This window comes from Sphaerodactylus townsendi, linkage group LG05 (genome assembly GCF_021028975.2).
Source record: "Sphaerodactylus townsendi isolate TG3544 linkage group LG05, MPM_Stown_v2.3, whole genome shotgun sequence".
Lineage (NCBI taxonomy): Eukaryota > Metazoa > Chordata > Lepidosauria > Squamata > Sphaerodactylidae > Sphaerodactylus > Sphaerodactylus townsendi.
This window is the reverse complement of record NC_059429.1, coordinates 73763151-73781908: the sequence shown is the minus strand read 5'-3', so window position 1 is coordinate 73781908 and position 18758 is coordinate 73763151. Positions and strand designations below refer to the sequence as shown.

The following is an 18758-nucleotide window of genomic DNA, read 5'->3' as shown; positions in this document are numbered from 1 at the left end:
AACTAAGGTGAAGCTGCCCTGTAGAATCAACTTGCAGTAATCCCTCCCAGCTTCATTTACTGCCAAGCTACTGCCAGCGGTCAGAGAGCACAATGGTCCTATTTGCACTATGATCCCTTTGTACTGCTTGTAGCAATACTCTTCTGCAACTGGCTGAAAGCAAAGTTGTAACTGTGGTTCTACAAGCATTAATACAGTATTATGCTCCCCATAAACCTACAATGCTCACATCTACAAGCAAGACAAATACAGTGGAACCTCAGTTTTCATTGCCTTCGGTTTTCATCGGTTTGGGCTTTCATCGATTTTTTCAGTGAAAAATTTGTCTCGGTTTTCATCGATTTGCAGTAAGGTGCAGGGGTTTGTGGAGAAAAATCACCCGGACAAAGCTGTTGCAGGCCGTGTCTGCAACTTGTTTGAAGACATTGTCTTGCCCCATTTCAGACAAATCTTAAAGAGGCGTCAGAAACAGACCTCATTGGACAGCTTTCTGGTGCGACATTGGTCCACTGGCTCTGAAGCTGGTCCTAGTGTTATTGTTTGTTACTGTTTTCAGCATTAAACACTATGTTTATTCACCAAAATGTGTTTTTGGTATATTTTTGGAGTGCCTAGAAAGGATTAATTGGATTTACATTGATTCCTATGGAAAAATTTGCCTCGGTTTTCATCGGTTTCAGTTTTCATCGATTCTTTTCGGACAGATTACCAACGAGAACCGAGATTCCACTGTATGATTATTAAGTAGTAAGCGCTATTCATTTTTATGGCTTGACTTCCTAGGAAGTGTGTTTAGGAATTCCACCTTGCTGTTCCTGGTCTTCATACATCACCTGTAAGTGCTTTATATCAGGTAAGCAAATTTATAGTTAATAATTAGTTAACTGCCTATAGTTAACTAGCTATGAGCTAGTTTTTTGGTTAAATTCAAGCTTGTTGGGGCTCCCTTATAAAGCACTGCAGGAAATTGAGTGCCACCAGGTGATCAAAGTGTAGCAAATTCAAATACTTCCAAAAATGTTAATGGTGCTCTGGCAGACTAACACTGTAGGGAACTGTATTTATTACTTATTTGGGTTACATATGTGGACTGGGCCTCCACAGAAGATCCTCTAATTTTGGCGAACGCATACCAATCTGGTCGGCAACCAATACTAATATTTGTTCAGGATTTCTGCTGTCTCCTGAACACAGGTCTTTAGAATAAGATTTTAATTTCAATATTTAGTCTGAAATTTAATATCCAGAATTTATTCAGAAATGGATAAGGAGAGGTATATAAAGGAACAGAGTTCTTCCTGCGTGCTCCCTCCTCCCAAAAATATTAACATGATAGTAATTAAATCCTCACTGACAATATATTTCAAAGAGCTCAGCATTACACTAACAGACTACTTCATTTTATAAATTTGGGAGGTCAACTGGACTGTGAATTAGACCTTCATGATCAACAGGAAATATGAATGTAGGTTCTTACAGCAAAATAACCTACCACTACATTGCACCAACTCCAAAGTAACATATGAACCTGTCAAGCATTGGTTTATCTAGCTTGGTAGTATCTAGTCTGATACACAGTGATTCTTACACAATTTTTTTCTAGAGCTAGAAATATTTTATTTACTTCATTTCATAAGATTTTTACCCTGCCTTTCTGTCCTTATGGGGCCCTCAAGGAAGATAACCAATTAAAACCAACACACAATATCATTAAAGCAATTTAAAACCAAAGTTTAAAACAAACACAAAAAATAAAAATAACAGTTAAAACATTCCTAAAGAAGGAAGGAAATATGGGATTGTTGGATTGCAAATTATACAATCTATACCTGAGCCCTTTGTTACGAAGACTAAAATGCTTTGGATCATACCACTGCGTTGCTTACATGAAATGCAATGCAACACTACATGAACAATTTTGTCTGTGTTATCCCCCTAGGTAACACATCTGGAAGTTTACTCAGTCAAAGCTGTGGCTTAAACTGAATAGGCTTATCTTTGTCAACAGTCCCATAAAGAAACTCAAAGCAATAATTTACTCTGCTCTGGTTAGACCTCACCTTGCAGATTGTGTTCAGTTTTTGGCACCACAATTTAGGAAGGATGTAGATAAGCTGGAACATGTCCAGAGAGGAGGGTAATGAAGGTGGTGAGGGGTATGGAAATCAAGTCCCATTAGGAAAGGTTGAAGGAGCTTGGGATATTTAGCCGAGAGAGGATATGACTGAAAAGTAATACGGTAACAGTCTTCAAGAACTTGAAAGGCTGTCATATAGAGGATGGTGTGGAGTTGTTTTCTGTATCCACAGAACATAAGACCAGAATTAATGGGTTGAAAATACATCAAAATAGTTTTCAGTTAAACATCAGGAAGAAACATTAGTGAAACAGGCTTCCTTATGAGGTGGTGGCTCTCCATTTTTGGAGGTTTTTAAGCAGAGGATAGATGGCCATCTGACAGCAATACTGATTCCATGAACTTAGGAAGATCCTGAGAGGGAGGGCAGTGCTTGGCTCTCATGGCCCTTTCTTACAGGCCCAGGGAAATGCTACTTTGGGGTCAGGAAGGAATTTTCCTCCAGGCCAGATTGGCAAGGGATCCGAGAAGTTTTTTGACATCTTTTGGGCATGGAGAAGGGGTCACCAGGAGTATGTGTAGGGGGAGGTAGTTGTGAATTTCCTGCATTGTACAGGAGGTTAGACTAGATGAGGTCCTGGAGGTCCCTTCCAACTTTATGATTCTAAAGGGTTAAGAAGTGTTTATGTATAAACAGATGTGACAGCAGATAAATCTCTTTGTGTGTGTTGGAAGAGCTTAACATCTGCTTTGCACTGGGTAATCCTACTAAGGAAGTGCAGCATTTACTTGTCTTCCTCTCCCATAAAGAACAGATATCCACTAGCTGTAGCATTTTCAGGTCAAGTTCAGTCTACTTTATTTTTCAGTATGTTAACAGAAGGCAAATTTCTCTGAGGGATTCCCTTATACTCCAGCAAGTTACTAGAGTTCCATCAGTTAAAATACCTAACAGCCAACTGGAAATTATCAGTGACAACGTATTTTGTCATCATCATTGGCAGAAATGGACGAGATGGGAAAAGGCAAGTCAATAGCCCCTACAATTTAAAACCATTGGGATTTCTTTAGACTTGCTGAGCTTAGAACCTGCAAACTCAACATATGAAAAAAAATGAAACACAGAATTCTAGATATAGAAAAACAAGATCTTATTAGTGTAGCCAGGAAAACCTGTTCACCTTTGAGAATGGATATCCTTCCTTGCCTAAACCAGGTACCCTCATATTTTTTACAATTAAACAAATCTGCCACAACAAAGAGCTTTTATGCTAGGCTATGTTTAATGTAGTATCCTTGGCGTTGCTTGAAGGGAAATTTCTTAAAATCCCCTACTTAAATAAATTTTGTTCTCGCAAGCATATGTTTCGTGTGTTTTGTTTTATTGCCCATTTTATGAAGACATTCAGGTAACATTTTTACTTCCACTTTCAAAGTGAAAGAATGAGTCGTACAATAAGAATAAGGTATTGTATTTGTTGAATAGTCAGAATCCAGTTCTTATAATATGCTATAAGGTTTAACCTCCAAGTTAAAATTTTGCATTACCATTGGTCTTCAGATTTTTTATTCTTCTTTTACTAGCTGTTATGTATATTCCTTGTTTATGCCAAAAAGAACTGCCTGACTATTACTGCCTTCCCCCTTTCCTGACTTTAATATCCTTGCTATGGACTTCATCTAGGTGCCAGGAAGGAACTGTATCAGCTCCTGGATTGTCTGATTTTCATTTTCAAAAGGAGTCCTCAATGCATCTTACAATAAGACACAGGAGTAATCTTAAGTAGAACAGATCAATTTAAAACAAAATGAAATTAAAAATGAAAACACACTTAAAATAGGGGCAAGAGTTTAATTTTTTAAAAGGTATATATTTGTTTAAGAAGAAAAAAGTTTGGATTTATACCCGCTTTTCTCATAGCTTACAAACTCCTTCCCTTTTTCTACCTACAACAGACACCTTGTGAGATAGGTGGGGCAGAGAACTTCTGAGAGAACTGACTAACCTAAGGTCACCAAGAAGGCTTCATGTGTAGGAGTGGGAAAACAAACCTGGTTCACCAGATAAGAATTCACTGCTCTTAACCACTACACAACACAGGTTTTAAAGCCATCTAAGCTTGTAGTCATTACTATATTTTGTGCACATAATCTGAAAGGCAACTACAGGACAGGGCAGTAACTGTACTGGATTTGAAATAACCTCTCCTACCCCCAAAAGTGTGATGGAAATAACAATAAGTCAAAAAAGGGGGAGGAACACTGACACAGCAAAAGCCAATTCTGGAACAAACACATTTATTTAACTGTGTGTTCACCATGAAGACACAGGATGGAAATCTGGGCTAGTTACAGACTTGTAGGTTTTAGTGACTAGATAATGTTAATATTATCTTGAAGTTCTACCAACCACTCCCTAAATTAGACCACTCCCTAAACTAAACCATTATTATTATTCTCATATTATTGGAAGCGGGAACAGAGAGGGTGTGAGGGTAACTTACAGTCACTTAGTAAGTAACTGGGGATCTTCCAATTCATGCCTTCAGATCAAGTTAGACTTGACTTAGGAGAAATGCCATCATAATTTGCATTTTTTTAAATGTCAAAGAAGTCATGGGAGTGGAGAAGAAAAGTTGGGCTCAGCAGGAGAACTGCAGGGTGCAGGGTTTTCTTGAATTAAAGTTCTTGCTGTTCTGATACTATTGCTTGCCCCATAAGCGGGAGACAGATAGCATTTGGCCTCTGGTTTGAATGAATTCTACAATCTAACTATAAAACTGGCATAACGAAATCTGGAAAAACTACAAGCACTTCCCAAGATAGAAAGACAATACTATTTTTCCTTGTCCAATTTTCACAGAACTGCACACAAACTATTCAAGTGAATCTCTGCCGATAATCTGTAGTTTAGGCATGCCAGTATTATACTAGCCTGTACTGCAACTAGTATATATTTTTATATCAGGCCCATAAAAATATTTTTAACTGAATTTTAATAACTCTGGAAATTTTAATGGCAGCTTCTTTTATGAATTAATGGCACCGCAGTAGGTCATCTACATACTACAGGCTCCCCACCCCACCCGATCAGCACTTTGCTACTGTGCAAAGTTCAAGAATTTGTGGAATGCCTATTAATAGGGAATTGTAAAGGATTTTCGAGCCTAGTTACAATATTAAACAGTAATGGCAATACATCTTAAGAGAGAACTTGCAGTAGTATTTTATATATCAGCTAAACAATCTATCAAGGGAACCCATCATCAGCTCAGTGCCACTCTGCAGCAGCCATAGGACAATGTTAATCCATTTGAAGTTATGGAAAGCACACATAAATACAAAATAAAATCTTTAGGAAAGACAGCTGAAAAACAGAGACAATGCCAGCAACTTCACAATGTTTTGCTGTTTTCAGGTCTCCAGAATTAGATGTAAAAGGGCTGGGATAATTTGCCGTGAACAAACTAAACAAGTCTGAGTTGTACAACCATCATCCCAGAAACATAATCCTAACTTATTTACTAGTGACCTCGACTTCAGGTTAGTTTCTTTTCTGACATCTGCATAAACTGCACAACATGATTGTTTCTGGGAAAGCTTAATCCACTAAACTATGCTTCAGTTTTTTCTCACAATCCCTTAAGTGACATTTTACATAACAGTTTTAACATTTCAGGCATTGAAAGGGGTGAAAGAGAAACTACTCAAGAACATTTGCTATCCAGAAACTGTAACAAACCCATTGTGAAACTATTTCAATTGACTTGGAAACACAGTACCTTGGATGTCAGATCCCGATGAAAAATGCCTTTATAGTGAAGATAGCTGAGTCCCTGAGCAATGTCCAGTGCCAGTTTCACTCTTACTGTCCAAGGCAGGTACTGGTTACTATCTAACAGCTGTTCCAGGTTACCACAGTTGATGTACTGGAAGAAAAAAGTATTTTTCAAAAACACATAAGACACTGTTCAAATTAAGCCAATTCTAAAGAAGTAGTATCAGATTTTATAATGGAGATGGATTTGGTATTTCTTTCTATCATCACCTGGCTTGCCTGAAAATCATCAAAGATTGCTTAGCACTGCATATGGTAACAAAATGCATCTGCCAGCCCAGCCTTCAGGATTGGACAAAAAGCTTCAAGAATCAGAAAACGCGGCACCTCTTTCCTTCCAGCTCTTCTTCCTCCATCGGGGGCGGGGGGGCGGGGGCAGGACCCTTTTCCATGGCCAGTTTGGCCTTTCAGTGTGCCCCTGAATCCCATTATTTATTCATTTAATTTGTAGGCCACTCTTCCCCTTATGGGATCAGGGTGGCTTCCAACATACACAAATGAAATAAAATTAAATATATTAAAACCAACAATCTATGCTTCTCCTTAAAAACCTAGATGGTGGCTAAAACTTTCGTACAATAAATATGGTACATTCCTATTATCACATACAGAAAAGAGGAGGGGAAAAGAGTGGGGAGAGAGGAAGACCATTAGATGGTAAACTATTGCTACCTCAGTCACAGGCCTGGTTTCATCTTACAGGCCCTGCAGAGTTGCATAAAGTCCTGCAGTATGCCCTGGCCCCGACTGAGGCTAGCCAGATATCTTTAGGGCCAAGGATCCCCAGCAGAATGTTATTTGCTGAGCAGAACACTCTTCAGGGAACATACTGGGAGAGACAGATTTGTTGATTTGTATTGTTCAATATACTCAAGGAGCCAAAGAGTATCAAAACATTTTCTTTGGCTGCATACCAAGCTACTCAGCCCAATTTTCATGAGCCTGCCCAAGTTTCTCATAGATCTTATGCCAAAAAAGTTCATGGTTACTTCAGAAAAGTATAGTCATTCATCACTTATAGAGCTGAACTATGATATTAAGTGATCATGGCAAGTGAAGACAAGGGGGAGCTAAAGGTTCCTGAGGACATGTCCAAAGATGTCAAGTTCTATGCAGCATGAGACACAGACCACCAGGTAACCTTCCTTGGTCTCGCTAATCTCCCTCTTTACCTCAGCTGAGGCACTCTCTGCTCTTCCACCTGAAGGATCTTCTAATTCCTTGTCTTCCCATTGCCCCTTCAAAAACTGCATGTTGACAATGGCCATGGTAGGCTTTGGGCATGTGAGACTTCTAGGTAACCTTCCTTGGTGTCACTAAGGGGGGGGGGCACTTAGGGCATGTTCTAAACACTCACAGGGCAGAAGAGTTTTGAGGGCTGGAGACTTGTAATGGATTAGCATTCCTGATGCATCTCTCTTTCCCATCCCCTTGCCTTGTGCTCTGCTGAGGCTCTCCAAGCCCTCTAGACCAACCTAGAGTCAAATGGGGAGAAGAGGAAGAGGGCGGGCTCTTTTCCCCTGCCCCCCAACTTCAAAACTGGGAGCTGTGTGATGCTTGGCTTTGCAAAAAACAACAACACCCTCATCTGATAGGCTTGTCCTTCCCCATTTTAGCCTCTAGCAGCATACTTATCAGATAAAGTTTTTGTTCTTTATCAGGCTTTGAAGGAGTGTGAGCCGTGTTTGGTATTTCCCATGTCAAAATTATGTGTGATGTATTGTTAAAAATGTCTAGGAAAAGGCTAGGTTTAAAAGTTCTCCTTGGGCTGGGTTTTCATAGACAAAATAATGTAAAAGTATAATTATTCATTAATAGTTCATGGAGGTCAACGTAATTTATTCAGTCACTTTAAAGAGTTGTTAATTATATATGTTGATTATATATGTGTGTGTACACACACCACACACCACACACACACACATATGCGGTATCATTTTATACTTTGGCCCCCATTCAAAAAATGCAGACCGAGCCCTGTCTCTTCCATCAATCACCTGATCAAGTTCCCTTCATATAAAGCAGTTATCTCACTTGTTCAGACAGTGGATTCTTCAACCTAAAAATGCCCACAGGAGTCTGGCATTTTCTTTATCATTATAATTAACCATAGGAATGCTATCTTCTGAAGTCCTGGGCTTAAACCTTCTGCCTAGTTATCAATTTTCCCCCTTAGGACTACACAACTACATTCCCCTATATGGTTTGTGGCAATCTAACCAAGATCTGACTCCTCCCTTGCACCAGCTGCCAACGAATATATGACGTCCACAACCTTTGCACCAGGCAGGCAAGGCATTATTACAATCGCTGAATTTTCCATACCCAGGAGCTCAACTCTCCCCAATTCTGGAGTGGTATATTCTGCATGAGAGAATTTAAATTCACAATTCATATATTCATAATCTGAGAAAGGGGTCCAGTCCAAGGAGTTGTCATCCCCCATCTAATGAGCCAAGTGGCACCCTCCCCCTTATTTGTTCTGACTAACTATAGGTTGTCATGATATCCAAATGTAGTAAACTGTGGTTAGCTCTTGGCTTCTAAAAACTTTTAAAACCATGGTTTGAAGTAGATCTGGAGCCACCAGTACCATAGTTTGTCAACCTGGATGTCATGGCAAACTGTAGGATGAAAAGCAGGAAGTGGTGGAAGGAATCTGTAGAAAGAAACAAGTGTGCAATGTGCATACCTGTAGGGGTACTCCCAATGGCCAGACTATAATTTGTTATTACATCTGAACTAAGATGAACCTTCTTGACTCAACATAGTTTTATATGTGATAAAAAGAAATTGCTTCCTAAGTGGTTGTAGATAGCATTAATTTCTTCTGGCTACAGTGTTCACTCTGCATATTATCTTGGTGTGGGCCATATTCAGTAGTGGGATCCAAAAATTTTAGTAACAGGTTCCCATGGTGGTGGGATTCAAACTGTGGCGTAAGCGCCAAAATGGGAGCTAGGTAGGAGACACGACAGAGGGGGCATAGTGCCAGGCATTCTGGGGGCAGGGGCATTCCCGGGCGGGGCTGTGGCAAGGACGAAGCCGCTGTACCGGTCCTTGGGCGGGAAACGAATGCACGCAGGCGCGGGCTGCCACGCACGCCGGTGCACCTCCTGCTAGACCAGGGGTAGGGAACCTTTAACACTCAAATAGCCATTTGGACCCGTTTTCCACGGGAAAAGAACACACACTTGGGCAAGCAAATAATTTTTTGTCCCATTTTAAAATACAAAGATAACACACTATAGATGTGGGCTTTTTTTTTTTCTACCTTTTACTCCACGCTCATTCCTGGAGAAGCGCATGGATCCTGTTTTCGGCACTGCCTGCCTGCAGAACGAGGCGAGGAGCAAGGATAGGGGCCAGGCGGCTCGGCCCTATGCCGGGCACGGGAAAGCACCCACCCCACGGCTCCAGCACGGAGGCGGGTGAGGAAAAGGAAGAAGCCCAGCGGCACTGCGCAGCCAACCCAGCGGAGCAGTTGAGATCGTGCTCCCACCCTGCTGCCTGCAGAGGCCCTGAGGGCAAGAGATGGGGCCGGGCGGCTCTTGCTCGTGGAGCCGCCCGCAGTGCAAGGGCAGAAGAGCGCTGACATCGCGACTCTTGAGCCGCAGAGTTCACTTACCACCCTGCAGCTAGAGCTGCTTCCAAGTTCCCTGCTGGCTACAATAAGTTGAGAGGAGGGCATAGCTAAGGCAAAAATCATGTGGCAAAATCACCAATTAGTAACCCCCTCTCGGCACACACAAATAATTAGTAACCTACTCTCAGGAACCTGTGAGAACCTGCTGGATCCCACCTCTGGGCATATTCCTCCAACAACAGCATCTTGCATCCAAACAAACATCTGTGAACATCTCTCATTCATGGATAAGACTCCCTAAATACACCCCCTGAAGTAGACTATTGTCCCTAGCCTGCCATCCTAAGGATCTAATAATGTTCCTGAGTCCAGAAAGTTTGAATCATTGGTGAGGAGTCAATATTCATTTTAAACATGTGTAAAAACCAATTCTGCACTGGTGCATATGCAATCTAGTGTATTCCAAAGCTACTATAATAGAAGACATCAGGGTCAATAATTGCTACTTTTTGAAACGGCTGTTTGAAACCTAACTGAAGAAAAGCAGGCAACTAAGGACTGAATAATCCAAACCTTTTGTAAAGGTAACTATGTCCTGTCAGAGATGGATTCTAGTTGGGCCCCAATGAACTCAATCCTTCCTAAGTGTGACTTCTTATGACTGATCTTGAATCCCAGATCCTCTAAGGACAGTAAAGTTAAGGATAGTTATTGTGATATAACATCTTGCAACTGACACACAAAAAACCAATCATCCAAATATGGAAATATAGAGCAGTCTTGTAGTCTCAAATAAGCCACTAATACAGACAGACGTTCTGGCAAATATTTCTGGGCTGCAGCCAGACTGAATGGAAGAACTGTGCATTCATAAGGATGGCTCCCACATTTAAATCTCAGAATTCTTCCCTGTGCCTGATGTATTGGGATGTGGAAGAACATGTCCTTGAGATCAAGAACCACAAACCACATCTATATACCTAGAAGAAGCAACAAATTGATTAGGGACAGCATTCTAGGTTTTTGGATCCTTGGATGTTTATTATGCTCTCTAAGATCCATCATGAGTCTTTTACCAACAGTTGGAGGTGAAAGTCAGCAAAGACATTGACTCAAACTCCAAACATTTCCTCCAAAAAATAACCATATTTAATTATTGAGAATACCTATCTATCATGATTAATTCCCAATTAACAACAAAATGCAGCAACCTACTGATAAACTGGAGTTGAGGGCCTAGTCATGCAAGGGGCCTGTCCCTGGGTGGTTGGTCCCTGGGAGACTTGGCACCTTGCTTTCCCTTTTGCTTAGACTGGAAACACTTGTCCTGATGATGTGTGGAAAAAGAGAGGTAGAAGAACACCTGTTGCTGAGGGGACTTGGTACCTATAGTTTTTGTTGTAATTGAACTGGTGGCCAGGTTTCTGGATGGACCTTGACTATGCTGATTAAGGAATAATCCCCAGTCAAGGAGCTTGTTCTTTTGGATTCTGTCCAAAACAGAATCCAGCTGACCGCTACATTAATTTTTGTCCTCAAAAAGCAGATCTTCAATATGTGCCCTTGTGTACAAGGACAAGACTATTTCTGCCTGCAGAAAGCCCATTCTCCCGTTAAGTATGGATCAAACATGTGAAAACATTCTGGTGAATTAAAAAACTTCTCATCATGCTAATTAAAAAAATAATAGCAACAAAAAAACCCTTTAATTTTGCTGGCTAGTATCAGGAAACGTCCATTGGTTCATTTACCGTAAAGGGGCCTCTCTTGGATGGAAGAAAGGCATCTTGATAGGTGTTTTCCACCCCATCTCAGGGAGGCAGGAAAACAAATTTCGTCACTTCCTGTCGAGGCTTGGAGGCCATTTTCGGCAGTATTCGTCTGACCGAGCAGTTGGAGTAGCAGTCAAAAAAATGTAACCGGGTAAACTCAAAATAATAGAACATTAAACAAGTTAGAAAACAGCCTTGCTATAACTACGGAACAGAGAGGCCTGAACAAGTAGCCTATAACATACAAAAACCGGATTAGTTCTCCACATAGAGAATATATAGATGGTCTATCAGGGGTCAATTAGAGTTGCAGAATTTGAAGAACTGGAACACATGGTATAAGCAACGACGCACAGGGAGGGCCAAGATGCCTTTCTGCCATCCAAGAGAAGGCCCCTTCATGGTAAGTGAACCAATGGACCGTTCTCTTGGAGGCGAAAGGCATCTTGATGGGACCTCCCAAAGCAGTGTCCCCAATTAGGGTGGGCTGCCGTTAAGCTTCTATGATGTGTTCCAGTACTCTCTGGCCAAAAACAGTGTCAGAAGCCCCACATGATTGCAACTTGTAGTGCTTAATAAACGTTGAGGGGGTAGACCAGATAGCTTCCCTACAGATCTGTTCTACAGAAGCATTGTGTCTAAAGGCAGCGTTGGTGGCAGCTGACCTGGTGGAATGGGCAGAGCCCTTCGGGGATGGGGCGGTATAAAAGTTTAAACAATAAATAAATAAATAAATAAGTGATACCTTCTGGTACAGTGAGATTTTGAGCTTTGTAAGCTTCTACAATACAGGACTTGAGGTTAGCACTGATGGAAGCTGTGGACATAGCATGGCCCAGCTTAGGGTTAGAAGTGTTGATGAACAGGGTTTGTGTTTTCCTGATAGAGTCCGTTTGAATAATGAATGCTTTAGTAGCCCTTCTAACATCCAAGGTATGCCAGGAACGTTCCTTCGGGTGAGAAGGACGGGGGCAGAATGAAGGTAATACGATGTCCTGTTGCAGATGGAAAGCAGATGCCGCCTTAGGTCTGAACATAGGGTCCATACGGAGAACCACCCTGTCATCATGGAACACACAGAGATTGGGGTTGATGGAGAGAGATCTGAGTTCCGAGACCCTTCTAGCTGATGTGATGGCTGTCAAGAACAAGGTTTTCATCCTGAGCCAACGGAGATTAATTGTTTGAATGGGCTCGAAGGGAGACTTGGTGAGGGCCGAGAGAACTGTGTGTAGTCTCCAGGATGGAAAGCGATGGGAAACGGGGGGTTGGGATTGTTGAACCCCTTTTAAAAATCTGAGGACATCTGGGTGCTGAGTAGCCAAGAATCCCTGAGAGAGATGCCACACGGTTGACAAGGCAGCTACTTGTCTCCTCAAGGCGTTACTACGGAGACCGGATTCAAAGCCTTCTTGGAGGAACTCAAGAACCGAGGACAGAGGAGGAGATTCTGGATCAATGTCTCTGGTCTTGGCCCATCTGACAAATCTTTTCCACGTGTAATTGTAAATTCTGAGAGTGGAAGGACGCCTGGAAGACATGAGGGTGCTGGTCACCTTCTCAGAATAACCCTTTGCTGTCAGTTTTCTCCATTCAACAGCCAGGCGGTTAGCTTGAGCCAGTCTGGATTGGGGTGTAGAAGAGGACCCTGATGGAGCAGTTCTGGAAATATTGGGAGCTGGAATGGAGGTCCCATGGACAATTCCTGGATTGAGGAAAACCAGGGTCTCCGCAGCCATAACGGGGCCACAAGGATCACACGAGCCTTCTCTGCCATGATCCTCTGGAGCAGCTTTGGAATGACTGGGATGGGTGGATACAGCAGAGCAGGAGGCCACGGGCTGGATAAGGTGTCCACTGCAGTGGCTCTGTGGTGGTAAAACCTGGACATGAACTGAGGGACCTGAGCATTTTGCGGTGTGGCGAACAGGTCAATTGTAGGGTAACCGAATTGCCGGGTGATGGATAGGAACACCTCCCTGTTCAGGGACCATTCTGCTGGGGAGATGGTCTGACGACTTAGCCAGTCCGCACTCAGGTTCAGGGAGCCCTTGATGTGTTCAGCTTTGATGCTCTTCACATTGAGTTCGACCCACATCAATATCTGTGATGCCTCCTTGGACAGACGAGAGGATCGCAACCCTCCTTGGTTGTTGATATATGACTTGGCTGCGATGTTGTCCATTTGAATGAGGACATGATGGTTCCCTATGAGTTGTTGAAATGCTTGAAGTGCCAGGAGTATGGCCTTCACCTCCAGAATGTTGATCGGAAGCTTGGATAAGTGAGGATCCCACCTGCCTTGAACGTAATGCTGATCTAGGCTGGCTCCGCAGCCCTGCAGGCTGGCATCTGTGAAGATTTTAAGTTGTTTGAGATGCAGATATTGCTTGCCCTGGTTCAGGTTCTGTTTGTAGAGCCACCACTGGAGTTGTCTCTTCGTGGAAGGGGGAACTAGGACAGGCTTGTCTCTCTTGAGGATGATGTCCTGTTGAAAAGAGCCCCATAACCGGCGTCTGGTGAGGGATGCCGACAAGCGCTTCAGAAGCTGCGGAGGAGGTTCTCTTCCTAGAAGCCCTAGTGGCTTCTGCTGCGAAGTGGTGAAAATATCCCCTAGGGGGGGAAAACGCTGAGCAGCCATGTTGGGAATGAGGCCTTTTTGGAGGGAAAAGGAGGGGGGGGAGGGGTGACTAAGCCCAAGTAAAAAACCTCCCAGACCCTTCTACTTACAGAACAAGGATAGACAGACAAACAGACGAAGACAGGAGGACGAACAGAAGAAGTTAGTCTCTAGGAAGGATTCTGGTGCAGAGAACCAAGAATTTTGTGAACTCCCTGGCTAGGCAGGAAAGAATACTGCCTAAAATGGCCTCCAAGCCTCGACAGGAAGTGACGAAATTCCTTTTCCTGCCTCCCTGAGATGGGGTGGGAAGCACCCATCAAGATGCCTTTCGCCTCCAAGAGAACTTAAGTGTACATGAGTACGATCTCCACATCTGTAAAACCCTTTGCAGTAGCCAAAGAAAATCAAGCTAGTTATTAATATGTAGGAGACAATGAATTTGTTTCTTAAATAACATCCCTGCAGCACAGGAAATAAGTTTTGAAACTGAGAATAATTTTTAAAATAATTTATAAAATAGCATGGGCATCTGTTGTTTCAAGCAAAAATCCTTTCAAGATAGAGCAAGACCAGGGGCTCACCTGGGCTAGCTCTAATGATTCCTGTGCTTTTAACAACACATAAAAGCCAGATAAAAAGTGAACCAAGATATAATTTGAGGTGTTCCAATTCATTTTGTCCCTTATAAATGGAAATCATATTTCACAACCAAAAGAGAATTTACAACTGTTTATATCTTTCCTATTACGTATTTTAACTCCACAGAAACCAGATCTGCTAGACTGACATAAAACACCATAACAAGTCCATTGCTTGTTCTCATGGTGTGAGCAGAAAAGGAATAATTTCAGAACAGAACTGTACACTGATGTGATGGTCCTCTTTGAACAGAAATACTTTGTCCTTCTGTTATAATTGTGACAATGCTGAATTTAGACCAATGCTGAATTTAGACAAAGGCTTCATTTTACAATTTCATTAACATGTAGCTTTTGATGGCTTTGCCACTTTAAGATATCATTTAGCCAATGTAAGAAGTTGAGAAACATTTAGAAAGAATTATTTAAAATAATGGCTTCAACTAAAATACGTTTTAAAAATACGAATTCATGTTCAAGATGCATACTGTTGAAAAAGTTACACACCCAGGGTAAATCTTCACATTTAAAAGAAAGAAAAACACATCTTCTGTTTGTGTAGACTAAGTGCCAAGCTCAGTTCAAGTTTCTCAAAAGGCCTTGGCAGTTACTAAAAATAAATGCATAAAAAATGCATTAAAGTCTCAAGAGGCTTCACTACTGAATATCTGAATCAACTTCCAGACCAAAAACAGTTTCATATTATGCAGTTACTGCGACATAATTTTCTATTACAGTGCTTACAGATGACAACAAAAAAATTATTTGGTTTATGATAACACTGGGAGGGGGCGGGGCTCAGGGGTGAGTGAAATAAATATTTTTTAGTATGATCACAGGTAATTTAGTCCAAAGACGACATGCCACAATTAGCTTAGTTCTTACCTCAGTAAGTGCATGCAGTTGTCCTTGATGTACACAGACACCCATGAACCTAAAAAAGGGAGAAAACAACTCTTTAAAAATGAGAAACGTACACATTATCTATTTTCAAGAAGTATTTAAGACATTTGAAGATATTACGCTATATGACACTCACCCACCTCCCATATTTTAGATGCCAAGGAAACATAATACTTCTCTACAAAAATACGTAAATTTTTCCTCCAGCTCTATCTTACATAGCAACGCATTTGACAGTACAGCAAAAGCCTAATTCTGGACATTTGTAACTACACGTCAAACCTTGAGATATTAACAAGCCCTGTCCTTCACATTTTCATGCACATGGTAAAATAAAGGAAATACGTATTTTGAATTCCTAGTGAAGTGGCCATAAATGCATTTATTACATATTAAACTCTTCATAATTTTGCATCCAGTAAGTTCTGTTGAAAACATAGTATAATAGTCAGAGGGTTGTTAAAGCCAGCGTTACATAAAATATATATTGTCTTAATGCACAGGCCTCCTGAATTACCACACCTGAGTAAGTGTTTATAAGAGAGACAAACCTGCCCACCGCCCATTCTGCAGCCAAAGGTACTAACACATACATACCAGTAAATAACCTGTTCCATTAAGGTTCTAATTCTCTCTAGGCATGGGACTAGATCCAGATTAAATTTTATAATGGTAGAATAGAACTCTCCTGCCTCCCCTCTTCCACTGATCTCCACCAGATGCAGCTTGTGGGGCACAGGGCGCACTGAGGAAGGAAACAAGGGGGCTTGCAGAGACAAGGGTGAATCAGTGAAAAATACAAATTTAGTCTGGATCCAACCCATGGCTTCTATATACTACATAAGGTAACTTGTTCAACTATTTGTAGTTTAATCTCATAATTGTAAAATATTAGAATAAAATGTGAATTAGGAAATACCTTTGATCTGTACCACATAGTTTGATCACTGAGAAAGAAGGTATGTTTAACACTTGCAATAGGGCAATGATAAATTTGGGGACCTTTCGGGTATAAGCAAAATTCAAAGCACACCATTGTCACATTTTGTATGGTCATTACGTTTGCAGTGAAACTCTATAGAACAGACTCTCAGAGAAAGAGCTCATTTATATTCTTGAGCAAACCTCAGTTTTTTTTTAAGAAACTGGTAGTGATGCAAGAGACTTGTGCTAACAGCTAAAACAAGTTGTTTTTGAATAAGTGAAGGGTCTTTACTGTTTGCTTACCTTTGGGGGTAAGCAAAATCATCACAATTAATACCAAAACTGACACACGCCCCCAAGAAAATAAGTCTTTTAAAACCCAGAAAATCTATTTTTGATAATAGAAAGATGAAATAATCTTATTTAGCATACGAAATTCTTCCTTAAGGTACAACAAAATGGCACAACATCCAGATAGTGAATCAGTTACTGCACTTATAATCATACATGAAAAACTATATAACAGGATGCTTAGGTGACATATCTAGTCAATTACATAGAGACTTGCAGACATATCCAAGTATTTCAATGATCTTACATGCAACAGATAAAAGAGATCTTAAGCCCTCATTAGCAAAATGAACCAATCAACACATTTCCCTCCACTATGAGTTATTCTTCATGCGTGGAAGTAGAAAAGGCAGACTGAGGCCATCTTATCAATGTTTCCAAAGTAGATGCAGTAAACCTATTTTATTATGTATTTTGTAATACAAATATGATCTGAAAAGGAAGGCCCGTTCCTGCTTCAGCTCCAAATGTGGCACCAGCACGTGTTCCACTAGTCTCTGTGCAGTCCAAGTCCACACAGTTTTCCCAAGACAGTCTGCAGCTGTATGCCTCTGAGTGCATGTTATTCTCACGTTTGGGCTAAAGGAAACATGGGGTTAGGAATCCAATACATGAAGACAGATTGTGTGTAGCAGATGTTGACAAGAGCAATTAAAACTCCTCAGGTAAGATGACTACAAAAACAACACCAGATTGTACACTTACTATACTTGTATTTAGAGAAAAAGGGATTTAAAAACCAAACAAAAAAGGCCTATTTAGATTATATTACACACAGTGAAACCTGAATTTGGCAAGCATAAATACAAATTTCTGGCTGCTGCTCTCAAATCTGAGCCTTATTTTCATATGAGGAGGCAGTGACGTAGCTATAGCTTTTTTATGGGGTGGATTCGGGTGTAGGGGTGAGCCCGCGAACCCGGCAGAACCGTAGAAGGAGCATTAGGCATGCCGGTGCCGGACTCTGGCCTTCAGGCGCTTGCAGCTCCCCAACCTCCCAGCTCCCCCCCACATGAGTCACGTGGTCATGAACTGCCTGACTTCCAAGCGGTCACACCCAGGTGTCCCACACAAAGGGACACAAAGGCTCCTGCCCTCAGGTGAAGATTAGGCCCAGACATGGATGCTTCCTCCCGCACGTAGCAGCCCGATGAGATCATGCATCACATGATGATCTCCTGCTCTCCCCGATCTCCTGACTCCTCCCAGTTCCTCCATACGTCCGACCCTTTTATAGCCCCATTGAAACCTCCTAATAAAAGGTGCGTAGAGGCTGGCGAAGCGCCGACGGCAGAGTTGCCAGGATCACGAGATCCAGCTGCTTCCTGCTTGCTCGGCTCTCTCCACCAAATGAAATCTTCGCGTGTCGTCCTTGCTTCCCTGGGGACCTGCATTGGGTACTTAACTTCACAAGCTGGTGCTGAAATCCGGGAATCCTCCGAACCTCGGCTGCCTGTGACTTACCGTGCAGCCTGGGAAAGCGGCTGGCTTCGGTACCCGGAGCCGATCCGCTGGATGTCGATGCATCATCAGGGAGCTGGGCGTTCTCGGACACTCTCTCGTCTGATCGAACCAACCCGGTAAGCATGGGCGCTTGTAAAAGCACGGCTTTTGACAAAGCTGCGTTAGCGAACTTCGAAAGCGCTAAGCGAAAGCAGCGGCAGGGTCTCCAGTAAAGAGAGGGGAGCTGCGCCCGAAGTGGTTGAGGAGATTGATAGGCAATGGTCCATGGTACCCAGAAAGGGGGGATCATCTTCAATCTTAAGGACTGGGGAAAACATTGGGCGCACTCTGCACAGAGAGAGCCTCGTGCGCCGATGTCACTGCTACTGGACGTGGGAGACAGTGTTATGTCGCTTTATCAATGCCTGCAAGTTCATGAGTGTCTTTTGCCATATGGATCTCCCTCCTTTTGATCTTTCACCTTCAATTTCAAGCCCGGAATTTTCTCTATCCACTAAACAGGACGCCTGTCCTACTCCCGTTTCACTTGCTTCCTCCTCTCATTCAAACTCTCCCGCTCGTGCTCTCGCGGCCAGGCCGCCT

At 42.1% G+C, this 18758-nt stretch overlaps 1 protein-coding gene across 2 annotated transcripts in view; it reads right to left on the bottom strand.

Moving 5' to 3' along the window:
* The window catches only part of TESK2 (testis associated actin remodelling kinase 2), an 80001-nt gene that overhangs the window by 18416 nt on the left and 42827 nt on the right, over positions 1 to 18758 (bottom strand). For both annotated transcript variants that reach the window (XM_048497076.1, XM_048497077.1), the window contains 2 exons: positions 15420 to 15468; positions 5860 to 6006 (listed from right to left, as the gene is read on the bottom strand). In XM_048497076.1, the coding sequence (XP_048353033.1) occupies positions 5860 to 6006; positions 15420 to 15468 (196 nt within the window). The remainder of the gene's footprint in view (positions 1 to 5859; positions 6007 to 15419; positions 15469 to 18758) is intronic.